The following is a 26,709-nucleotide window of genomic DNA, read 5'->3' on the forward strand; positions in this document are numbered from 1 at the left end:
TTGCAAGTATTTTCTTCCCTTTAGTAGCATGCCTTTTCATTGGGTTGGGAAATTCCAACTTCTTAACCCTTAATTATGCAGAGTGGCTTCTCTACTTCTCAAAAGTCTTGGCCCCAACCAATACTCAAGCCCATAGGGCTCACTTCCATGCTAAATAATTATCAATGCATTTTTCTGCATAAAGGCAATTATTTTGTTAAGAGAAATTCTGGTACAAGCTGCTATAGGCAATATAAATTTCTTTATCTTCTCACAGGCATCTACAACATCAGCAATATTCTATGGAGATTATCCAAGAAACATAATTATGCTTGAGAAACAGACAGTATTCCCAAATTTATTCCATCCAGCATTTCAACATCTGAGATTAAAGAACTGTAGGACACCATGTTAAACTTGTTTTAAAAAAAGGTTTATTTGTTACAAAATGTTAAATACTAAAACTAAAAACATATAAATTCAGGTCAGGCTATATTAAAATACACACATACCCTTCTTAGCAAAATTATTAAAGATTGAATTAAACAGAAGCATTAAATAAAATAAAGTACTCGAGGAAATTTTTTTTCCTAAGTAAGTACATCAGTGTAGTGTAGTTTTTAAAATTACAATTGAAAAGTTTAGCTGTCTTGGAAGTTAAATTTATCCAATTGTTCGGTTTTCTGCCACTGTCCAATAGGAGGCCACCATGCTGGCCTGGACGGGTGAATTTCAGTTATGTTACTGAAACTTCTATTTTATAAACCTACTCTTTTATAATAGGAACAGAGAGTAGTCAGAAGTATACAAAGGGTTATTTAAGGTGAAAACCTGGCCCAGAAAGAAGAGGCCTTAGTTCTATCACTCAGTATCTTCTCTAATTAAAATGATTGGTGAATATATTGAAGCAGAGATGAACACAAAGCGTACATTCATCTAGAAATACTCTTTCAATTAAAAACAAAACAAACTCAAAAGGAGCACTCATTTCTCCAAGATAGTTTATAAGTACTCTTAAATTTCTTGTTATTTTAAATTGAGTTAATTCAAAGGTACTGAAGAGTCTAGATTTAAAAACTAATTTGATTACTGTTCTGACTAGCTCTGAGGAGCCACGACATCAATGTGTTTGAGTCTCTCACACAGGTGGTAAAGAACTTTCATAATAAAATCGACAATCTCAACCAATACCTACAGAGCACCAGCTTCCAAACTCAACTTCCATCCAGGTCAAACAACTTAAAAAGTATCTATGGTCTATGTAAATGTTAAATAGTATTACCAAGAAAATACTTTATTTTGCTTTAAAACTTAATATTCTTTTCCATTTCCTACCTCAAAGGTTATTGATTTAGAATTTTAAGTGCTGTCATTCACATAGGGCAAAGACTATGCTTATGAAATAAGGTCATAAGGCTATCACTGTGGTTTAAAAGACTGTAAATGTGATGAATTTCTAGAAATCTACTATCGCATTTATTGTTTACAATGCTTATCCTTATCAAATGGGATTTGCCAAGAGTTGATTAACTCAAGTGATTAAAATACAAAAACATAAAATGCATTCCAGTAATCTTCACCAATACGATCTAATTAAAATCAGGTTTCTTGGAAGATATATATAGGGCATTTTTACTGTTCTACTCTGACAGTGTTGATAGCCATCCAAGGACTAACTGTATCGTATTATATCTAATACTATGGTATAAAACTGTTTCATCAAATGTTTGAATAGTTGGAAACACTCGGTGTCCTTAAAAGTCATTAGAAATGTAAAAAAAATACATCCCAATACTGAATTACAGATGAAAATGATGTTAATAACTAGTAATCTGGTTTTCCATCTCTCAGCTTGTGAGCTTCCAATGTAATTATTTCTGTTGATTGTGTAATACAAGGGAAACTATACTTCTATCCTAGTACCATTTTCTATGTACTGAGTCTTTGATTTATGACTTTTTAACTTACTGACTTATCTTGAAGGACAAGGTTCATGCTGCTCCTCATTAAATAATCTTGCAGTCCTCAGAAAGAATTCAAACAATTTGAGCTGCTGACCTCCTTAAGCTTAGAAGTACACAAAACCAAAAACTCTTAAGCCACTGATTGCAAGTTCTCTAGAAAGCATCTCTTCCTACGAGGACCTTTATAACTGTTTTAAATTCACACTGATCAGTTGCTTTTATCAACATCCCAGTCTGAGAAGGAGGAAGAATGCATTTGTTCAACTGTGACAGATCCAGAACCGTGAGTGTTTGAAAGCTGAGAAAACACAAAGCATGTCTCTCTGGCCCGCCGAGGTGGAGCAGAGGCCCTGGATGGTACAGACTTCCCCAAGGATGGGAAATCCTATATGAGCTCTTCCCTCCATGTCGGTGCCTCTTTTTTTGGTTTCAGAGAGAATGATGTTTGAGCAAGAAAATACAGTACATATCCTGCTAGGAGATACACATAATTTGGGGGGCCCAGTACAAAGCAAAAATGCAAGGCCTTTCTTTAAACATTATCAAGAATTTCAAAATGGCAACAGCAGAGCATCGAACCAAGCATGGGGCCCCAGTGTCACTAGAGGTTACATGGCCGTAAAGCCAGCCCTGTTTAGGTTCCCTGCCCATGGAAGAGACAGGTGGCTCAGCTAGGTTGTCCACATAAAAAACAAATTCTTTTCATGATGGTTCAAATACTGTCACTCATTTGAAACCACGTGGCATTTCACTTTCAAAATCCCATGCAAATTTCTATTCCTAAAATATCAGATTGATCAGCTTTACTCTGGATTCTTCATTATTGAAATAGTCATACTGGGTCTTTAAAATGCCCCTTATTTTAATAGAGCAATTAATCAGACATGATGAAAAATTTAAATTAATCCTACATGATTTTTTTTAATTTAAATATTTCTTAACTGGGAGGGGTATCAATATCACTAAAGCAACAGGGCATCTTAAAAGGAAATACTAGCTGTAGGACAGCTTTATATACTAGGATGGTGAAGCCATAGTTTTAGCCTATGGTATATTTTGTTCCCTTTTAAGACCACAATAGTAATTTTTTTCAGAGAACTAACAAACACATTAAGCTGTATGCTAATTCTTTTAACGCCCACATTGCCTTCAGTCACATAATCTTGATGGAACACAGAGGTATCCCATTCTTCTCCTTCTTCATAATAATAATAATAATAATAATAATAATAATAATAAGCAAATGTATATAAAAGCTCTGGGTTACATTACTAAGCAACGACATTTCCGAGAGTGAATATACTTCCTGTATTCCGCAAGCTGCTTCAAGTACATATTCGATGGCCATCTGTGCTTTTCAACAAAGCTGCGTTCTTCCACTAAAATTTTTAGAAAAAGAATGTTAATTGCATATATTTTTATTTTGGATCAAGTTTAGATATTAACTATTGATTTCCTATTTAACGGATGAGCTCCGAGCTTGGCTACATATCCCCTACCTTTCCAAACTCAAGGTTTCCACAATTGTTTAACACAGCTTTGGTGAAATCAGTCATCAGGATTTATATTATTATGTGATTTGCAACAATATACATCTGATCCACTGCTTCATCAAGTAGTATTTATAGTCTTTTGTTTTTCCAAGAGAGATGTATTTTTCTTGGAGATGGCAACAGACTTGTTTTTCATTGTTTTCTTGGTAGCTGCCTCACCCTTCCAAACTTTTCGAGGCCCTCTCGATTCTGTTCTCTCCCCAGCCAGTCACCAAACAAGCTCTGCACCCTCACCGGAGCCCTGCACTGCCCTGCTTTCTAGGCCTGCTTCGTGCTTCCAGCTCTTGGACTCCAGGCCCTTGACTCAGTTTATTTTCCATTTTTGGTGAAGTATAACCTTTATTAGTTCCCTGAAAAAGGGGTTACATATGAAATATTTTTGAGACCTTGCTTGTGGTGAAACATCTTTATCCTCTTCACACACAATTGGTAATTTGGTTTGGTACAGAATTCTAGGTGGACAACTTCCCTCAGAATGTTGACAACAGAATTCCACTGCATTCTAGTTTCTAAGGTCATTAAGTACTCGACTACCGTTCAGATTTATAGCTCTTGGCAAGTCATCTGTGTTCTTTTAAAACTTTTATGTTTTTCTATTTATAGCTGGTGTTCTTCCATGTTCTAGTGATGGGCTTTGTTCACTCATAAAGCTGAGCTTTTAGCAGATCCTTTCAATAGGAAGACTTGGGTCCTTCAGGACTATGATAATTTCTTGTATTATTTCTTTGATAATTTCCTCTCCACTATTTCATTCTGTATTAACTTCTTTTAATCAGATACTTCATCTCTTGGATTGAGCTCAAAGTTTTAAAAAAAGTTTCTCTCCTCTCTTTTTGTCCTACTTTTTGGGAGATGTCCTCATCTTTATCTTTCTTTTTTTTTTTTTTTTTTAATAATTTTTTTTTTTTTTTTTTTTTTTTTTTTTTTTATGATAGGCACACAGTGAGAGAGAGAGAGGCAGAGACACAGGCAGAGGGAGAAGCAGGCTCCATGCACCGGGAGCCCGATGTGGGATTCGATCCCGGGTCTCCAGGATCGCGCTCTGGGCCAAAGGCAGGCGCCAAACCGCTGCGCCACCCAGGGATCCCCTCATCTTTATCTTTCAACTCACATGTAGTTGTTTCAACTCTTATTTATTTAGATGCTTTTTTGTTTAGTTTTGTTTTCGGTATCATGTTTGTAATTTCCAAGAACAATTTCTTGTTTTTGTATTGTTAAACGATGATAAAGCATATATAACATAAAATTTACTATTTCAATGACTTTTACGTATATATGCAGTATTGTTATGTACATTCACATTGTTATGCAATCAATCTCCAGAGCTCTTTTCATCTTGCAAAACTAAAACTCTATACCCATTAAACAACACCCCATTTCCCCTTCTCCCCAGGCCTGGCAACCACCATTCTACTTTCTGTCTCTCTGAATATTGTTTCTTTATAAATAACATTCTATCCTGCTTTGTAGATTTGTGTCTCTTATTCTCTGAGGACATTAATTTTAGGATTTTTAAAGGCTGTTTTTCTATTCTTTGTTCCTCTAAATTCTTTCTCTTTTGTTTTTATTAATTTTCTTTTGGTTTTGGTATCTTTCATGTTAGATATTTCCTAAAATACCTAAAGATCCTCAGTTATATTCTTACATTTAAGAGTGAGCTGATTGGATAGACAGATGCCTGTTTGGATATCTTGTGGTCATGGGTAGAACTTACTCATTGGTAGAATAACAGAGCAGATACTTTTGGGTTCACTGACGGAAGTTACAAATGATTGCATCTATATATTTTTTCTCCAAGGCCAAACAAAGACACTTCAATTTTACCCAGTGCCAGCATTCTAGAACCTGGACACAGGAAGGAGGCTGGTGGCTTGATATACAATGTGTACTTTCACATGAGCCCTAGGTTCTCAATTCAGCTCCTTAACCCAATCTCAGCTATACCTGGAATTTGTGATTCTATAACTTTTTTGGTTTAATATCTCCAAGAATAAACCTCCCGTCTCCTAGGAAGATGAAAGAGAAGGAGCTGCCTGCCTGGGTGGGATGGAGTGCAGTAAAGCTTTTTCATAACTTTTTTAAAAAAGGTTTTAGGGTGCCTGGGTGGCTCAGTGGTTTTAGTGTCTGGCTCCGGCTTGGGATCTGATCCTGGATTCCAGGATCGAGTCCCGCATCGGGTTCCCTTCATGGAGCCTGCTTCTCCTTCTGCCTATGTCTCTCTCTCTCTCTCTCTCTCTCTCCATGTCTCTCATAAATTAAAAAAAAAAATCAATAAAAAGGTCTTACTTATTTATATCTTTTAAAGAGGTAGCACACATGTGAGCTGGGCAAAGGGGGGAGGAAGAGAGAGAGAATCTCAAGCAGACCCCATGCTAAGAGAGCCCCACAACCCTAAGACCATGACACAAGCCAAAACCTAGAGTCAGACACTCAGCTGACTGAGCCACACAGGTGCCCCCTTCTTCATAACCTTCAACTAATTCTACAGCTGTCGGCCCCAAGCCTCATTCTGCTTTCTGGAATACCTGGTCTCTCAGATTTCTAAGGCTTTTTGGTATTCTGCTGGGTGAATCAGCTTGCTTCTCATCAGTATTCCCTTCTGTGAGTACTTAAGTTTCCTTCTACTGAATCAGTTCCCACTTCTCCACCTACTTTGTGACCTCATATACTATGATTCAGATTAATGAGGTCATGATCCAGGCTACAAAAAGAAACCTGGACAAAAAGAAACTTCCTAGCAGCTCAGGGAAGTTAGATGTAGGTTTCACTAGTAAGAAAAGGTGACATAAGACTACTCCCTTGGTTGAGATTTAGAAAGAGAGAGAGAAAAATTACCACAGATAAGCTCTGGCAGCCAGCAAAAACCAAATCAGAACAAAAAAAATTCCATATTATATAATATGTTACATAATTTTGAGCTAAATTAAACTGTGAGAATAATGAATCCGTAAATGCTAAGGGTAACTTATATTCCTATGCATTGCTCTTTGTTTTTAAGAGTCCAACACATAAAATACATCCAATATTTAATGAACTATTTAACTGAGTTCTGATGTATCAATACCAGCATTAACATGACATCTTGTCTAGTCTCACTTTTCAATTGCTAACCACCTCTAAAGAAGAATTCTCAAGCAGGAGAAAACAGTTCACAGAATTCCAATAAAAACGTGATGATTTTTGAAACTGGAAATGGGATAGTATTTAAGGGAGCTATAAATTGTACCAAGAACCCTTCTAACTTCAAGTGACCATGTGAAGCAGTTCAAATGTAAGACAACACAGAGGGGCAACTAGAACATTCTGGAGGAGACATGCTCCTTTAAATGCATAGCTAAGTTCCAGTTTGCTGCCATGTGGGAAGATGGGTCCAAGGTAATCAGATCTTCCAACTTTTCAAAAGAAGCCAGAAATTTGGATTTTTAAGATGTGACATGTTAATCTCTTTAAATGGTGACACTAAAAAAAGTAATATCATGTGGTCCAAATAAAACCCGTTGGCAGACTATAATCAGCTACTTTTGATCCACAGATTCCCAGTGTGCCACCTCTAAATTAGACTAATTCTCCCTTAACCACCAGGGGCTTTTTTCTCTGCCCCACAAGGACACATCACAGCAGGTCCTGAATATAAACAGGTACCACTGAATCAGAGCATTCATGATGCCTTTTTTAATTCCCATCAAAGGAACATAAGACAATCAAGGACACAGCCTCTTTTTCTTACCCTACCTTCCCGGATCACACCCTGGAGTGTGTGGTCCACACTATGCCAGGTGGTTATACCACCCTTTATAGTCAATTGTATAAATAATAAAATAAAACAAAAATTTATAACTCAAAGGATTTATAGGCTGTAAGAGTGTGGCATTCACCTACACAAGACAGTAAATGGAAAATAATCTTACTCTTCTCTTATGAATGAAGGGGACCTAAGGCAGCAAAACAAAGGTGGTTCTAAAAATCACAATGTTCACTCCTTTCATTGTGAATTGATTTCTTAAAGAATGCCCCTACTAGCAGCAATGTTTTCTCTCTAGGAATAGAACTTGTTTCTTTCTTACACAAAGTAGATGGTTAGTAAATATCTATATTCTGCTTTACTATGTTGCTCTATTGCACTAATAGTTACATTTTATATAAGAAGCCTCCCAATAGGCATATGATGTTTGTCAACTAACTGAATATATCTGCCAAAAATAGACTGTTTCCTGATTTCCTTAACTGTGCAAGAAGTTGAAAAAAGCCAGAGATTTTCAAACGTTTTAGCAGCAGGTTATCTTTTATAAGTAAAATTTTATGCAGAATTCTAAGATATAAAAGTTAAAAGTGGAACTACCTTAGTTGAAGGGCCAGGGAGTCCAAGAATTACAAATTTCAAGTTCTCTGTTTCCTTCTCCCCTCTTCCCTCAGTCACTCCCCACTTGCTGCCCCGACCTCAAAGAGCCTGCAGGTATCTCCGAGGATACTTCCCTGTTTATAGAGTTTGAAACTACTTAACTGGGGATCCCTGGGTGGCTCAGCAGTTTGGCACCTGCCTTCAGCCCAGGGCCTGATCCTGGAGACCAGGGATTGAGTCCCACATCAGGCTTCCTGCATGGAGCCTGCTTCTCCCTCTGCCTGTGTCTCTGCCTCTCTCTCTCCTTGTGTCTCTCATGAATAAATGAATAAAATCTTAAAAAAAAAAAAAACTATTTAACTAGGCTATCTTTTTTGCCTTTTAACTTGATTATTTCTTGAGCCTATTCTAAGTAACATGAGCAAATCATCATGTCCAAAACTGACTGTCTCCTCTGATGACTATTCTGTTCTCATTTTCTTTTATCTCATGTAGCACAGTAAGATGAAGCTTGATTGGTTTTAATCTTTACAATTTACCTAAAAGATCACATGATGTATACTCTCTGGTCAGTAAGTTTTGCAACATTCTTTGATCAATATAAAAACTGTTGTTTCCAAATAATATGATGGATCCCTATACAGATATACTTAAATAAACATAGATAGCAGAACAATAGAACTACATATTATAAATAATAAATGATAGTTACAACTCCTTCATAAGAAAAAAGTTTTAAATCTGTACTGTTTAAATTTTGCTTCTGACTCTCGTGGTTAAAGCCAAGATATCACTTATCACAATGAAGTGCCACCTGAGGCCACCTTATCTGTCTACTTCAGGAAAAAGGTACACTTAAAAATGGATGTGAGCTATGAAACAATCATTAGGAAGCTTCTTGTGTAACACAAGTCAAACTACTTTTATAACCAGATGACTGTAAGTTAACATATCCTCAATTACCACACTGTGTACTTAAGAGGAATGTATTACACTGACTTTTTTCTTTGACCTTTTTTTTTAAACAATTACTATTCCTACAAGCTATGTCTCAAACCTAAGAACAAAGGACAAAGTTTTTTGTTTTTGTTTTTTTTCAAAATAGTAAATTGGCAATCTACCTGAAAGATCCTGAAATTCAGGCTTTTGGCTGAAGATGAGGTAGTTAGTGGCAATGAAATGAAGTAGCCAGGTTGAAAGGCAATCAGAGTGGTGAAACTGCAAGAAAAATGGAAACAATGTTGTACATAATAACCATCGAGGTGATGAACAGGTGGAGAGAATGGTCTGTGAGAAGTAGTGGAGAGCCCGCCTCCATGCTGCCTGTGTCCATACACGATGCAGCCTCCTGCCTACTCTGAGAGCAAAAAGTAAGAGGGAGAATTATTTACATGTAATAATCAAATTACATCAGTGAAGAAACCAAATCAAATGAATATCAAGCCACTGGTGCTGGAGCAGCTAAATGTCTTGAAGCAGAGGCACGCTGGATCAGTGGTTAACAGAGACTATTTGAGGTTCTTAAGCATTTCATTTAAGCTTTTAATCTAAGGTCATGGCCTTCACTAATTGCACTTATATCTGTGCAGCAGAAATAAGATTATGGTTAGCAAAGGTACATGGTTGGCTGTTATCTAAACAAGTTTACCTGAGGAGCAAGCCAAAAAATATTTTGTGGAGGAAATGTCATCAACCTAAGGGTATGGATTTCAGTGTGGACACAGCTTTATGAGAAGGTTATGTTTGAAGAGTTGCTTCTAACTAGGATGTCCTATAACTGTGAGCTGGATTTCCAGCACATTTCTCATTCTGGATTTCAACACCTAATGGAAGGGAAACTCAGGGCAACACGGCCATGACATCATCACCTTGGTGCCAGTCCAGTGATACTCACTGATCCATTTAACCACTCAATTCAGATTACAGTAACTTGCTGGCAGGCCACTTTGATACATGAGTATAGTTCTTTTTATTATTATTGTGGCAAAATATACATAACATAAAATTTGCCATTTTAAACTTCTCTAAGGGTACCAGTGGCATTAAGTACATTCACATTATTATACATCCATCATCACTATTTCCAGAATGTTTTTATCATCCCAAACTGAAACTCTATACTCATCAAATAATAATTCCCCTTTTATCCTAGTTACCTCTAGTCCCTGGTAACCACTATTCTGTTTTTCTCTAAGAATTTGACTATTCTGAGTATCTCATAAACACTGAATTATACAATAGTTATGCTTTCTTTGTCTGGTTTATTGTTTAGTATAATGTCCTCAAGTTTCATCCATGCTGCAGCATGCATTAAAATGTCATTCTTTTTTAGGACTGAGTAATATTCCACCATAAGTATATACCACATTTCATTTATTAATTCATCTGTTGATGGACATTTAGCTTATTTCTACCTTTAAGATAAATATTGCTATTTTAGGGAAACTCAAAAACATTTTATAAGCAATAAGGAATGCTAACCGAAGAAAGATTTATAATCTCAAATCTTAAGGAAAAAACTCAAAAAAGAGGTCTTTTAAAAAGTTATAATGTGGGAATATTTTCACATGTGAATACATAGGTTCCCCTAATTTTCATTATACAATAACAGAATTTTTGAATTGCAAGACATTTAATGGTTCACCAAATTCCACAACGCATCTTAACAATTTTTATTCACCTTAACTTTTAGCAGATAAATGTGAGTGATCTCATAGAGATAGAACCAAAATGTGTACCTATTTTAACAGAGGCCACCAGCACTATCAGATAATTAACCCAAAGCAGATAACCTACAAACAAAAGTTCAGAACATTGCCTAAAGGCTGTGACTTGAAAGAGAAGGAAGTTCACAGAAATGAATAGCTGGCTACAAAAACATGGTTAAAATGCAGAGTTTTATTTTTGATCAAGACTTAAGATATAATTGTAGGTTCTTAGCAAGAGACAGAAAACAGTTCACTGTAATAACTACTTTTTTGGAAGAAAATGTCCAAACCTGATAAAGCAGGTTTCTTTTTTTCTTTTTTTTACAATTTAATTATTTGAGAAAGTACACACACACACACACACACACACACACACACACGAGTGTGAGGGGCTGAGGGAGAGAACCTCCAGCAGACTCTCCACTGAGTACAGAGCCTGACTCAGGGATCTCACAACCTGAGCGGAATCCAAGAGCTTGATGTTTAACTGACCTCGCCACCCAGGCGACCTTAACAAACCAGGTTTAAACTGAAATAAACAACAGAATAAAAAAGAAAAGCTTCAAAAATACTATATACCAAATGCTATAACATTTAATAGCTCTGTGAAGAAGAATAATGGTGGAGAAAATACCCAGAAACTCACAAGGAAAAGATCAGAAACAAAAGTGGGGGCCTGAGGCACCAAGCATTAACATGCAGATTAGAAGTAAAATACTGAGATTAAAACTTTAATCTGGTTAACAGGACTTCACAAGAATCACTGAAGTTCAGCTAGTCCATGCTTAAAAGGGAGCAGAGATAAGGAGATGTCTACCTGATTTCCAAGGAATCAATCTGATTAAGGGAAAGAAGCTTGTCTTACATGTTAAGAGTTCAACTTCATGGAAACAGATGAACTTGAAGGTAGAGTCATGGTAAAGAATTGGGAGATGTTAGGGGGAAGGGAAGCAGAAGTAAGACTGCTCAACTATATCAAAGGTATGAAGGATGCTTTCCTGATAAACTGTGCAGAACTAGCAGAGATGACAATGGAGTGTTTGGGAATTTTGATTATTCAGAAAGCTATTCAAAGTCTAATTCTGCTGAAAGATGCTTTCACCTCCCAGAAGTCGAGAAACAGTGCAAGAAAAGTTAACTAAACTCTGACCAACAATATGAAGTGACTGGTGAACTAAAGCCTCAAACTGGGAACTTCAAAGAGAACAGGGGAAGAAAATGATCCTGTTATCTTGGATGTGTAACTGTCAAATGAGGGACCGCCAGGAACAGAATAAAGGAAAACTGGCAAATGGAGACTTATTCCTAGAAAACAGACAAGTCTTCAGAAACAAAAGTAAAATTCAAAAAGGGCTGGTATCTTAAACTTTACAAACCAAGAGAAACAAATAAGGATAATTACATAATCAGAAACCACCGAGTCAGGGAAAACACGTCAGGAAGAACCGCTGACAACGCAATCATAAATGACATTGGTGAGGAAACGTGTGCATACGTGCAAGCATGCAAGCTGAAGCATCAATGCAACCACCCAAGAAGCTCTCTTATGAGTGAACCAGAAGGATACAACAAGGCAAGAGAAACTTGTGATCATTTTTTTTTTAAGTATGCCAGACTTGGTAGAACGGTAGGAAAATGATATGTCAAAAATGAACTGAGGTTGTAAAGAATACCAGGAAGAATGAAAAAGAAATTCTAAACTCTAGAGGTTAGCTATTTATCCCAAGCTCAATGTGAATATATTACAAAGAGAGATCAAGCTTACTCAGTTTGGGGAGGAGGAGTTGTTTTACTTGTAGCAAGAATTACTATCACAGGGCAGCCTGGGTGGCTCAGCGGTTTGGCGCCACCTTCAGCCCAGGGCGTAATCCCCAAGACCTGGGATGGAGTCCCATATCAGGCTCCATGCATGGGGCCTGCTTCTCCCTCTGCCTGTGTCTCTGCCTCTCTCTCTCTCAAGAATAAATAAATAAAATCTTAAAAAAAAAATTACTATTACACTCCACTCGTTGGCCCAGAGACACTTGTGGTGTTAGCAGAAAACGTGGCCCTCGTGTGCACACTACCTACACTTGTGAGCTCAACGGCCAGCCAGCGGCCTCAGCTCCAAGATCCAACACTGTGCAGAAGGTTACTCGGTTTTTAAATTTGTTTTTAATCCTTAAAATTAAATATACAAGGTCTTAAGACTTGATTATGAAAGAAATGAACTCCAAAACAGTTAAGGAGACAGTAGGAGAAGACCTAGATGCTTTAAATGAATTCCCTTCTATGTCCAGAAATACACGTTGCTTAATGTATTCATCTCAATCTGGAGGCAAGCTTTTGGTGGTCAGTCTGTCCTTTGCTCCATTATATGGCTCCATAACTTGAAGACAAAGTTGTCATATTTTTCTAATACTGGATGTCAAAATTGATAGGGATAGCCAATAATATTTTACAAAGTCCTGTCACCAATGATGGATCAAATATATTCCTATAAAAAAGACCTAGAAGGTTCAGCCTACTGCAAGTTCAATATACAACTTTATATTCCATGACTGCTGCATGCCCTAAAACTGTCATAGGGCAGGGGATGGAATAGTAGAATAACCAAGGGTAGGACGATGCATCTGGATAAACTTCCTGCTTCGCCTTTAGTGAGAATGAGGAGATAATAGATCTCTACGTGGCACAACATCTGCAGCAGGTTCTAGATTTCAAAATCGCAAACCTAGTTTACCTATAGATGGGCCCAGTCCTTTGTCAGATTCATATTCCAGGGTCTTTGTAACTGCAGTTACTCACAATTAGATTAACTGTGTAAACTCTGTTTCCTAGAATGTATAGCAATATAATTCTTAAAAATGTCCTAAGCATAGAAGAAGCCAGAAAGTATGGTGCACTATAGTGATTCTCAACACAAACATTTTTACTGAATGTATTCATGATATCATGAGAGATATGAACAAACGGCATTTTGAAAGGATTTATGAAGTCCAGCAATACCTCCTACAAACAACTGAGAACTTCAAAACAAGTCCATGAAGTGAAAGAATGAACAAATGAACAAATAAATGAGTTTAGCCCAACCATCTCTATCAGTATGAATGACCAATTCTGTCATTTTTCTTTCAGGAACCCTAAGATGTGACTGCTTTGGGGAAAATTCACACTCCGTTAACTGAGCCTCTACAATAGGTACTTCCTATTATGCTATTTAAAAAGAATTAATTATTTAAGTCTTCATATTCCAAAGAGAATCTTTTTGTTGTTTTTTTAGTTCTTCAGAGGTGATTCTACAATTGCCCTTAATAATCAATTCCGAGCCTATTATGTAATTCTTTCGGCTAGCTCAACGAAATCCTTGCAATAGTTCTATGTCCTATAATGCCCATATGGCACAATAAAGCACCATACTCAAATGACTCTCACACAGGCCACTATTCAGTTGAAAAATTTCCTATCAGCAAACCCTTCTTTCTTAGAAAAAAACTACTCAAAAATCCAATGCTTTGAAGTTACCTAGTCACAGAAATTGTTGTGAGGGCACTTTAACCTCATTTGGCCAAACTTCCAAACTGAGACAAACACTGATGTATCTCTCAACAAGCAGAAATTTTTAAAAAGTAGTTTAATTTTTAGAAGACTAAAAAAAAAGTCGAACAACCTGATACATGGGGGCAATTACCTTGGCTTTTTTGAGCAGGTCAACTATATCCAGGTTCATGGATGCCAGCTCCCTGCTCGGCATGCTCTGCAGCTGTGTGATGATGAAGAGCTCACAGATGTGCTGCAGTCGGGACACCTGATACATCTCAGCACAGATCAGAAGACACATAGCCTGGAAAATGCCAGCTGATGCAGGAAGGGAAATAAGAGAAAATGGTCAATAAAGCCATTTCTTTTATGACCTAAAACAACAAAAAGCAAACCAACAACAATATAACAATGCTACAACATGCTACACAACAATGTACATCCAACGTGCAACAGAATGCACAGAAAAAGCCTTGAAGGAGTGAGTCTGCATTCTACACTATTATGTCACCTTATTTACTTATTTATTTTTAAAGATTTGGTTTTTAACTGATCTCTACACCCAATGCGTGGTACGAACTCATAACTCCGAGATCGAGTCACACACTCCGTTAACTGAGCCTCTACAATAGGTACTTCCTATTATGCTATTTTAAAAAGAATTAATTATTTAAGTCTTCATATTCCAAAGAGAATTTTTGTTGTTTTTTTAGTTCTTCAGAGGTGATTCTACAATTGCCCTTAATAATCAATTCCGAGCCTATTATGTAATTCTTTCGGCTAGCTCAATGAAATCCTTGCAATTTTTCTTCTCCTGGCTTTAGTCCCTGGTTTGTTGTTTTTATTGAGGTAAAATAAACATAACATAAAATTTATCATTAACCATTTTAAAGTGTACGGCTGAATGGCATTAAAGTACATTCACATTGTTGTGCAACCATCACCATCATCCATCTCCAGAATTTTTTTCTTCTTCCCAAACTGAAGCTGTACCCATTAAAGCAATAACTCCCCATTTCCCCCTTCCCTTAACCCCTGGAATCGCTCAGGTTATTTATGTTTTTGTTTTTTTTAACTTTCCTATAAGTGATTTTTCAGGCAATTCTCTTTCTAATCTCTCCTAAATTATTTGCAGTGTTTTGTAGCTAGGAACCAAGAACACTGTATGATCAATACTTAACACAATGAAAAGATTACCTTTCTTTCTGCCATTTCCCAATGCAAACATTGTAGTACTGATCTACTTTCTGATTATTCATTTTGACTCATTTTCTCCTCACACCTTTTACCAAGTTTTAAAGTGTTTTGTCCTATTAGTGCTTCTCTATTTTTTCTAACTAGCAAGAGAAGACTCAAAATTTGAAGCTTCAATTACTCTAGTGGGAAGAAGACTGAGAAGCTAAATTTTATCATTTTAAATCTGGGTCAAAAAAATAAAAAAATAAATTAAAAAAGTCTGGGTCAAAATTTTCATTTAATATACAAATTTGCCAGTATTATGATAAAATAAACAAGAACATGCACTCTGATGAGAATCGATACTTTCAGTTTTATTAAGCAAAAACATAATACTGACAGTATCAGCTATAACTGGTTCCAAGTACTCTACAGCTGGCTGCCAGACAGAATTTAGTTAAAAAAAGGACTTTTTTTTTAACTTCTAAAACCTTTCACTAGAGTCCTCATGACTTGTTTAAAATTTAAGAGATTTTAACAACAAATGTTGGAAATCTTCATAATATAAAAGTGAAAGCAATAACTCTGAAGAGAGAAATGGTCTGAAATGTGTTTTCTTTTTATATTTGCTGTAGTAGCTGACCAGGTTCCGTGATTCAGCTCTTGGGTTCCTTGAGTAAGGAAACCACCAAGGCTAGAATAAGTTGTGCTTGTGGCGGGAGCCATCTAGTGGCTGAGGATGAATTAATGGTGCTTCCATGCTGGCATCCCAAGGCTCTGGGGCTGTTGAAAGGATTTTGCAATTTCTCCAAGGAGACTCCAGCTAGAAAAAACCTGCAAGATTTGTTCCAACCGATAGCTGCCAAAGAGGACTAGTTTTTAGTCAAAGATAGTCCTAAGTCAGTAAATAGGGAAATAAATCCTGCAGTCCACTGGGCATCCTAAACATCTTAGGAAAAGTCTTTCGAGAAGTTACCTTAAGGAAAGTATGACTTTAGGACAAGTCAGAAGTCTTTTAAAAACTCCACATTCTCTGAGCCACAGAGATGACCAAGGGGTCTCAGAATTTTCAAAGTCCTTAAAAGTACCTCAATCACAAGCGAGAACCATAAAAACAGCTGCCCAAACCTCTTCTCTTTATGGAAGGGATGGTGCTCCAAGAAGCTCTCTCTCCCAATCTGTAGGATTAGTCCCTGGGTATCACAAAGCACCTCTATTTCTAGGCTGTCCACATAATCATCACACTGTTGGGGCTGACTGGGATGTAGAAGTGATTGAAAGTCCATTGTTGGTCCATTGTTGACCCAATCACCTCTACCTGACTAGCACATTCCATGATGTCAGCTCTGATAAATCTTAAGCAAAACAAAATTCACAGAGAGCTATTTATCAAAATGAGTTACAAAGAAACAAAAAATTGTGAAATATTATTTAATATTTATACTGCTCACCTGGGCAACAGGAGTCTGTGTATAAGTATTCTAAGAATGACAAGAAAGTCTCTTTGGAAACACCATAAACTGGAATCAGAACACTCTTTGCTTCCATGTAATTCCCATTAAACATGGCTGCCATCACTTCACAACGGGCCACCAGGATGGCCCTGTGGGCTGGCACTGTTGTACCTGCAAGGTTCAAAAGGAAATAAAGCTAAGTTACATTACCTTGTAGAGTTGTTATTCTAGCAATTTCCCTTTTAATTAGAGTGGTATCACATTAGGGGCAGCTAAGCTGATGTTAGAAAGCAAAGTTTGGGGAGATACCCAAAACTCTTTAGTTTTTAGTTGAAAAACAGAGCTCAAAAGTTGATTTTGAAATTAACAATTTATGAGAGGCAATTATTTGTTACTTAGTTTGCATTTTCTGAAGATGGAAACACCAAAATGATATATTTTGCTTTTTTTTTTAGATTTTAAAAATTTATTTATTCATGAGAGACACAGAGAGAGAGAGGCAGAGACACAGGCAGAGGGAGAAGCAGGCTCCATGCAGGGAGCCTAACGTGGGACTCAATCCCGGGACCCACCCCAGGATCATGCCCTGGGTCAAAGGCAGGTGCTAAACCGCTGAGCCACCCAGGGATCCCCTTGCTTCTTGTTTTTATTATGAAACATGTATCTTTTCCAATTGGCTTGAAATATCATCATTCATTCTTACCCATGTGCCTCCTAAGAAAACACTGCTAGTATCCTTCTTGGACACACTCAATCAGAAAGAGGAAACTGTAGAAAGGGAACCATCCCTTGGTCTAAGCAGTCCATTTGCTACAGCAAGTACGGCAAGAGGCTCTTTTGTGGAGCCAACGGGAGCATTTCAGACATTATGGAAAATCTGGAAGGGATGACCCGGTCCCCACATGTCCCTCTAGTGTACTACCTCCTCAGGGAACAGTGCAGCTTCTGGGAGAGCCAGACCTACTTTACATTTTAAAGGCTCCTCAGCTCATACCCTTCTCTGAGGCTTATTAAACTAAACGGACTTCTAGTGAAAGCCTGCTAAGCTGTCCAGCTATGGTGCCATCATACTGAGGCATCACCAGATGGCACTCGGTGGAAAAGCAGTTCTCATCACTCTCAGCACCTCAGGAAACCATGAATCCACAGCGAGCCTTCAGAACCTTCAGTTCAGTCTAGATCAATTTGACACATCATTACTAAGCACCCACCATGTGCTAATCGCCATGTTAAGTATTAAAGATTAAAAAGATTTAAAGGACAAAACTACCCTGCTTTGGAGCACTCAAGCTTTTAGTTTGGTGGAAGACGCCAGAGCCAATAGGAATGATAAAGCCTTCCAAAAGTAACTCTAGGAGCCAAACCACTCTGTTCTGCTCAAGTCTTCACCTACACACGCTTAAAATCTCACACCTCTCAGGGGCATATGTTCCATGCTATGCAAAATATTCTCATATATTTTACGATTAGGGGCACCTGGGTGGCACAGTCAGGTAAGCATCTGACTCCTGGTTTCAGCTCAGGTCGTGAGCTCAGTGGCAGGAGATCGAGCCCTGCATCGGGCGCTGTGCTCAGCAAAGGATCTGCTTAAATCTTTCTGTCTCTCTCTCTCTCTCTCAAATAAATCAACACATCTTTTTAAAATTTTTTTAAAAATTTAGAGTAATTGGATTCTTCAGCTTCTTTAAATCCAAGCAAAACATTTCCTGATTCAGAAAAGAATAGATTCACCTAAGCCCAGTGACTTTCCCCAAAACCAATAATCCCTTAGGATTCACAAACAATGCCCAACATTGATAGTTCTGAGCTCAATGCTTAGAGCTATCATTGGTACAACTGCCCTTCTCAGAAGAGCAGGGAAAGAGGCTACATACAGTGAACATCGTTACCAGCTCATCACACACCTGCTAGCAGGCATCATCCCCTCTCGGCTCTTTCCCCTCCCTCCCCTTTTGCCATGAGGCCGCCTGCTCTCAATGGAACAGTGTCCACTGATGGGGATGACCAGTTTCCATGGTTAAACATGATTTAATGATTATCCTTGTACACAGCAATTCACAAAGAATCCAAACAGGTAATAAAATTGGGATTGTGATTCTAAGGTTTGAAAATCTGAAGCAGGACTCTATTGGAAAAAAGAAAAGGAGAAGCATGGCTTAACAAACTAGACAGCCTTTCATTTGGGTTAAGCAGAGGGATTTCAGATTGACCAAAGATACCAAATGGAGAGTAGGTGGGGAAGGAATTTGATAAGTAACCTTGGAATTTTAACAGAAACTTTCCATTAATAATGTAGTTAAAACAGAGTTACAAAACTAGCAAGAAAATACCCAATACCTTAAAGCATGTCAAGCTCATTTCAAGCTTTGAATTTGGTTTGGAAAACCATTATACCTCCAGTTCAGAAAAATCATCACTTCTGTTTCTCACCTTTTCCACCTACTGTTTGAACCTGTAAACTGTTCTATCATGAAGCTATAATGCAATACCTCAGTATAGTCACATTTTCAACATAGTATATAAACTGTATAAATACATAAACACTGTATCAAATGCCCAATGAACACAATCCAGGGTTCTTACACGAACCAGCAATACAATAAGGCTGAAGCATTAAAGGGGGGGAGCATCAATTTTCTAGTTAAAAGATAAATATATTCTTTGAAAATGTAAAGGCCTAAAGTATCTTTCCTTTGTAGTATTCAATTGCTGTTACAGTTTTAGAAGCTTTTGTTTTTAAGGAAAAGTGCTTAAGAGTAAAATGAAATTCCAAAGCCCAAGTTTTCTAATAAACTTAACATAAATTATCAAAGTCCTTTGTTTTTATTATACATGGAAATAAAATCCTACATTTGTCATACCTTCTTTGCATTATTTCCCAAGTTTGAAAAATGAAATTTTTAGAATTTTTACTCTGAAAACAGGAAACTTGCCTAGTTCGAGAGAGATTCAGAATATGTACCATTAGGCCTTTATATATACCTTAATATGCAGCATATCTCAATTCTCATGAGCACTCTTCCAGGTAGAAATTAGTATCCCCATTTTATAGGCAAGGAAACAAAAAAGGATCAGAAATGTAATAAAGTAGCACAGGCACTGCAATACGAAATTAGGCACCCACACAGGATCCCAAACAGGACTTTCTAGTCCCGGTCACTACCACCTCAACAAACTTAACACTAAAAATGACCTTTTAGAAGCTATCTGGTTCACCCTCTTCACTCTGGAAATGAGATTTAATAAAGCAAAACACATTAAGTGACCAGCCTAAGGACACATGCCGGTTGGAATGCAAAGCCAAGGCTGAAGCTAGGGTTGCAAACGGTAGGCACAACCTGCCTCTAGAGGAGAAATAGTGCTCCTTTCTGCACACTAGAGCTCCCTCCTCAAACTCTTCAGAAGCTAGGCTTCCTTCTCCTCCCACAGATGGCGGAGAAGCTGGTGCTAGACCCTGCTTCCACCCATGCCTGCTTGTCCCACCTCCCGACCTCGGGAGGCCTTGGTTTCTGAGCTGTGAGGCTTCAAAGAACATCAGCAAAGGCCCACAACTAGCCCTCCCACAGCCAGCCTCTGCATGGCTAGGGGTGCGGTGAGGTACCTGCAACAGTGTCGGGAGGTGGAATTGTGAAAGAAAGCAAGAGATTATAAGGAGAAAGAATTCTCCACATCACTATTTTTCGCTTAACATATATTTTCCTATGTGGCATATTCCTTTTGAAAAGCTTTTCAGTAGGTTATATTAATATGATGTTTGGTGTGAAGGCCTCCTATGCAATTTATAAGCAAATACAGTCTCTTACTAGCTTTCCCCCCCCCCCCATAAAATGTTTTATTTATTTCAAGGTCACTCTTATTGTCCCATTCTCAGTGTCTCCTGCTCACATTTCAAACAGAGCTGACTGTAGCTTATCAGAAGGCACCTGGGAAAGTTTCCAATTCACTGTTTGTCTTGGCAAGTGGCCAGATGTTAAAATGAATCTTTCCGAGGAAAAATTTAAAAAGCAAATGGCTGTTAATTGCCATACATTTCTCTCATAAAATTAGAATTATATCTTACTTCTAGATAATACTTATTACATTTGGAAACGACTCCTACCTTCTTGCATAGGGGAAAGTACTTAACAATTCATTTTTAAGATTATGCTTTTAATCTACTGAAGTGGCAAAATTATCCAAGTGAATAATCAATAATGGGCATTACAACAGCTTGTCATTATTAAAATTAGGGAGCATTACTTTCCTACAGAGATAAAAAGCAGCTCTCAGTTGCTTTGGTGATAATTCTCAGAGTGCTGCGAGGAATAAATGTAGCAATATCTATCCATGCCTAATGTAAGCCAGGCATGACCCTCACCGCATGGTTAGTTCCTTTTGTTCAAATAAAAAGGAAGAGAAGTAAATAAGTTACAGGTAATATAAGGTTAAGGGAGCTGTTTCAGATGATTCAATAACTAGTATCTTAAAGAAATACATGGGACAAAAATATACAATGAGGGAATTACAGATCTCCATTCCACACTGGTCTCTAAAAGTTAATGAAGCATATGGTAAGGGCAAACAAAACAAAACAAAACAAAAAACCCACAGACCTAGGAAAATATAAATTTCTTTCCTTGTTTTAACAAAATACTTCATTTCCCCAGATTTTGCTGAAATTCAGCCAGTATTAATCTATAGCCTGCATTAGAGAATAGACATTTCTCCACCCAAAATATTCAAAGCTAAAATAGAAAGTTAGGTTAGAAAATAAGAAATAAAAAATAAGTACTGAACTTTGTAAAAATTGAACTATACCTTGTATTTCGAAGACAACATCAGCAAGCATTGGTTTATTAAGGAAGAACTTGAGGGAAGTGTTATAAAACCACAGGGGTTTTCTGGCTTGGTAAGTTTTACAATTCCTTAGACAATTAATCTATAAGGGAAAACAAAAATACAAAAGGAAATGTTGTAAAATACGCTCTAGTAATAAATACAAAGGTTGGTTAGAGAATTTAGAAAACTGTACTAAATGTCTAAAGAAATACTGATTACCTCCTCCTTGGCACCTTGATTATAGCTGTCAAGAATTACATGTGCTACCTGAGAACGAGCAACACTGCACTGTTTTAACATTCTCAGCACAGAGTGAACTGGCTAAGGGAAAACTCAGAGAAATGGGGGTCCTGAGTCCACGCACGTCCCTGTTAGCTGGGAAACAGACAACAGTCAACCTCATAGAATGCCTAGCAAAATAGGTTTACATATACAACCTGTTCATATGTTCACTAACTAAAAAAGGACACACAGAAAAATCTATTTTGTAATTTTCAGAAATATGTATTTCCTCCATCACATCATGTCTTACTACGTACTAGATCAACATTAAAATATCTGAGAGTGATGAACTAACTAAAAAAGGACACACAGAAAAATTTATTTTGTAATTTTTAGAAATATGTATTTCCTCCATCACATCATGTCTTACTACGTACGTACTAGATCAACATTAAAATATCTGAGAGTGATGAACGTATTCATCTCCATCTCAATGTACAATCTTATAATCCTAAATGTCTTTCTACCCACAGCTGGGATTCCTGGCATCTCTAAAAGGTTGTCTGGACCTCCGATCTGGAGTTCTGGAGAACTTCTTCCATGACTACACCTTCCTGGGCTCCCATACCTGCTCGCTCTAGGTGGTGGCTTCCAGTAATAGTGCCTCTGACTGAGTGGTCTCCAGCCCCCCACTCCACCCCACTCAGGATTTGGTGCTTCATTTATTCTTCCAGTAATCTTTCAGACGTTCCTTTGTTCTAGCCCCAGAATTCGAGGGCCAACCCCTCTTCCCTCACCCTCCACCCACTTCCCAAGCTGAATATTAGGACCTCTGCTGGGGTCAGAACTCTGGCCTCTGCTTGGCCATCCAGGGAATATGAAAAGCTTCATTCCTAAGAAATAATCCAGCATACACCTGTAGCAATAAGAAAATGGCACCTACTCTCCACTCTGGATTAATCCACTATGGTGGGAAGTTAGAATATTTGGTAAAAGGAAAACAGAATTATTTTCCTTCCTCACAAGGAGGAAAGAAACACACTCCAGAATGATTTCTATGAGCAAGGCAAAGAAGCAAAAAAGGATCATACAAATCCTGGTCCTATAAAACACATTCTCAGATTCCGTATATAACCTACATATCAAAGGAATTGGTAGAGAGGATTCAGGTGAATGCCACACACAAAGCAGAGCAAATCAAAAAGCATCACAGAACTTGAGAACCAGCAAGGGCTTTAGAAATCATCATTTATTCCTCATTTTACAGAAAGTCCTGAGGAGACTTGCTCAAAGCCAGGAATAATTAATTCATGGCCAATTCACAATTTATTTTACTTTATTTTATTTTTAAGATTTATCTATTCATCCATTCAGAGAGAGCGAGAGAGAGGCAGACACATAGGAAGAGGGAGAAGCAGGCTCCATGCAGGAAGCCCGATGTGAGACTCCATCCCACGTCTCCAGGATCACACCCCAGGCTGCAGGCGGCGCTAAACCGCTGTGCCACCGGGGCTGCCCGCCAATTCACAATTTAAATGTATATTTCCTGATTCCTAACTCAAGGTTATGTCTCTGTGTTGTACTCGGTAAATGAGAGAGATCTTTACCCTAGGGAAGCATAAGAAGAAAGCACGGAACTCATCTCTCCTTCTGTATAAAAGAGGGAATTTAGTTCAATATCACAGAATCATATAGCCCCCAGCCTCCTCTTCCTCAACAGGAATTCATTATTTTTCTCAGTACACAAAGGAATGACCGTTTAAAATCACACTCAAGGAAAGGCTCAGGTTTAGAACACTTTTGTCCTCATCATTCATATAAAGTTTATCAATCTGTGTATCATGAATACTATGTAGGCATATATTATGGATGTATGGATAGATTGATTGATAGATCAATCATGAATCTGTGTAAACAGATTCCTTTGTCATCTAGGCCTTGAATTTGAAGGAAAAAAAGGAAGATAGTAGTTTGGACAGAACACTGATATATATGGTATATACCTTTTCACTAGTCAATAAACAAGTAATCTAGAGAACTTCTGAAAAACAGAATGGAGCTTTATGTGCACGTTTCTACAAATGCATTACTTAGTTGAATTACATTGCAAGAGAGCTACCACCCTACCATACCCCTGTAAAACTGGAAGTTTCTGTATACCTGCTTATAAGAAAAGCCTTTCCCTTTAATACTACATCACTTTAATTTTTTTTTAACAAATAAGTCAGGAATCTTCATTAAAAGCTAGTACAATTTTAAAGCTTTAATTTAAAAAATATTAATTTAAAATGTCATTAACTTAGGTTGTAGAATTGACAAAGCCATCTGTATAAAAAACTGAAGAAATAATAATTTTTCTTACATTTAATAGAAGCCTATATTCTGGTAGGCACTGCACATAACTTACCTTTTAATCTATTGTAGCCAATTTGTTTATCACAGAATCTGAAATAAGAATACACTGGCTAAATTGTATAATGTAGTTGTCTCTAAAATTAACAAATTTATTTTTAAAGCCCTTACAGATTGTACAGCCTAAGTGACTGTAGTTTAAACATGTACACATTTAGGACTGTACACAAAGTCTGTATTTTATAACCTTTGACCTAATTTATAATTTTTAACCTATACAAGATGAGAAACAAATCCTTAACTGCCTACCTGATTAAACATTTCTCAGAATTCCTGAAAAAGGCACACAAAGAAACTGCCTTGCTCCTGAAAACTACTGGGACTTGAATTCTGAGAAGGGAGAAAGCTTAACTGGAGCTGGACAAATTCAACAGCCCTTCATTCTTGACATAGATTGCATATTCCTGGAGCTCTAGGGGAATATTTCAGAGGATGGAATTCACAAATCAACATTTTAAAGACAATAACACACATATTTTAATTCTTAGGATGAATTAAAATCTGAAGTAGTGAGAACATATTTGTGTTTAAAATGTTTAAATGGCAAAAACAGACTCAGGAAAAACCTATTTATACCCTGTTGACTCTTCTCATGACTCAGTATTATTAATTTATCATAGTATATTTGTTAAAATTCAGAGAACATCCAGGTAAATTGATTTTCAATAAAGTAATTTACCTTTCCTGGTGTTTTTAAAATGCATTTAACTTTCTCAATTACACTTGAAACATCCCCAGAATCTTTCACTTTCTTCCTGATATCGTCTTCCAATTCTTCCCACTGAAAAGCACCTGCAAACAATATATGTTGGATTTTTATGTTAAAACAGTAAATACAAATGAAGCTTTCTCATTAGATATCACTGTTCCTTCTTTTAGTATTTTTTTACATATCCTTGTAATTACACTAAAACATTTAAACAATTCTCACATTTTTATAAAAAATCAGTTTGCCTTCCCCTAATGTATTTCTCAAAACCTAAAGCCTGCCTCCCCTGGACGGTTGCCACCTCTTTACAGTAGACGGTCACCTAAAAATGATAGCAATGGCCAGAATATTAGTTGCCATCACAAGTAGTCCTTCCTACACTCAAACTATTTAGTTGCTCTAAGTAAGAAGGTCGATGTGTGTTTTTTTTTTTTTTTCTAAACTGAATTAAATCATCCTAATCATGGAGGACGGTGACTACCATGACGTAGAGGAAGAAGCAGTAGGAACAGAATACATTCAGAAGGTCTTGCACATTGTCAGGGTCAGATCAGGATGTTCAATAGCCATCTCTACAGAACCAACCTGAAGAAGGGAGGCAGATAATGTCTTGCTGAGCTACATGACCATGGCACTGGAGCAAATCACTGCCTCTGGTCCCTCCCTGCCCTTGTCCTCACCCCAACCCACTTCCAAACTATCTCTTATTAGGCTCATTTCACATCTGTCCCACACTGTCAGTCCCTCTTCTGTGTCTTACAAAACTATTTGATGGTCAACAAAAGTTCTCCTTTCTCTAAGCACTTCTCTCACTTGGCTTATAGCAGCTTCCTAAAAAGCCTATCTGCTCCTCAGTGGCCTTCTCCTCACTGAATCAATCCCAGTACTTAATGCTGATAAGTTTCCAAAAGTATGGTTCAGATGACAATATGTGAAGAGATGACTCCTATCTATTTCATGCCTTATAGGAAGTCCTAGCTCCTAAAAACATAATTAACCAAGGGGTAGGGAGGGCAGGCATAATTGGAAGACCCAGGCTCTAGTTCTATCTCTGCCATTCATTACTGGTGTGACTTTCAGCAAGTCATTTCACCTCTGTGTAACTCATGATCCTTTTTGATCTCTCAATCTATTTCTTCTGATGTCCCCTTTTCTGTATCCAGAACTTTGCCAGATGTCTTCATGGACATTAGGGGTGGAGAGAGCACATAATAAAGATTTACTGAACCAATGAGATTAGGCAATTGCAGCCAGACTCAGCCAACTGATTCAAAGCTACTTTGAAGAGTCAAGTGATAGTCCAGTGGCTCTTAGGTGTCATTACAGTCGAGCCCTGTAGCACTTGGCACTCTAGAGTATCTTTAAACTTCTTACTTAACCTGCATATTTTCTAGAAAGTGGGAGAGGGAAAGAGGGCCCTGATCTAGGCTATTTGCAACCTCTGTGGTGCAAATATTCCCACCATGGCCAAATTCATGCCACCAACATGACATTACAGAGCAGAGTTGGGAAGGGATAAACACAATCAGCTTTCACAGGCCAGTGCCAGCCAGCTCCAGCACACCACTGCTTCTTCCTACCTTTGATGCTCTTTTTCTGACTTCACTGTCATCTCCCCTTCCTCCTCAAATTCCCAAAGGTTTGCAATCTAGAAATGTCCATGTTTTTTGTTTTCATTTTTCTGCACTAAGGATTTTTAACTTTAAAGTCGCATACTCCTTTTGCAATCTGCTAAATTCTTTGCACTGTGTCTCCAGAAAATTTCCCATACGCACATAGACATTACAGTCTATATTAAAATGTCAGAAGTTAAAGAACTCCTGAGAATCCAACAGAACCCAGATCAAAAGAATTTA

General features: G+C 37.5%; 1 protein-coding gene, 1 long non-coding RNA gene and 1 other non-coding gene across 4 annotated transcripts in view; 1 reads left to right on the top strand and 2 right to left on the bottom strand.

Moving 5' to 3' along the window:
• The window catches only part of LOC118354281 (uncharacterized), a 42,503-nt gene that overhangs the window by 7,121 nt on the left and 8,673 nt on the right, over nt 1–26,709 (top strand). The gene's annotated exons all lie outside the window — the stretch shown is intronic.
• RHOBTB3 (Rho related BTB domain containing 3) overlaps nt 397–26,709 on the bottom strand; it is a 54,664-nt gene continuing 28,351 nt past the window's right edge. The window contains exons 7-12 of one of the 2 annotated variants that reach the window (XM_025438186.3): nt 24,824–24,936; nt 21,490–21,610; nt 16,690–16,863; nt 14,214–14,380; nt 8,957–9,053; nt 397–3,322 (exon numbers count right to left, since the gene is read on the bottom strand). In XM_025438186.3, the coding sequence (XP_025293971.1) occupies nt 3,207–3,322; nt 8,957–9,053; nt 14,214–14,380; nt 16,690–16,863; nt 21,490–21,610; nt 24,824–24,936 (788 nt within the window). In that variant the 3' untranslated portion in view covers nt 397–3,206. The remainder of the gene's footprint in view (nt 3,323–8,956; nt 9,054–14,213; nt 14,381–16,689; nt 16,864–21,489; nt 21,611–24,823; nt 24,937–26,709) is intronic. The other variant, XM_049108204.1, reaches the window with a different exon arrangement.
• LOC112654193 (small nucleolar RNA SNORA62/SNORA6 family) lies at nt 12,519–12,671 on the bottom strand. Its single transcript, XR_003132856.1, has one exon. It is a non-coding gene; the product is annotated as a small nucleolar RNA SNORA62/SNORA6 family (small nucleolar RNA).

Source organism: Canis lupus, chromosome 3 (genome assembly GCF_003254725.2).
Source record: "Canis lupus dingo isolate Sandy chromosome 3, ASM325472v2, whole genome shotgun sequence".
Classification (NCBI taxonomy): domain Eukaryota; kingdom Metazoa; phylum Chordata; class Mammalia; order Carnivora; family Canidae; genus Canis; species Canis lupus.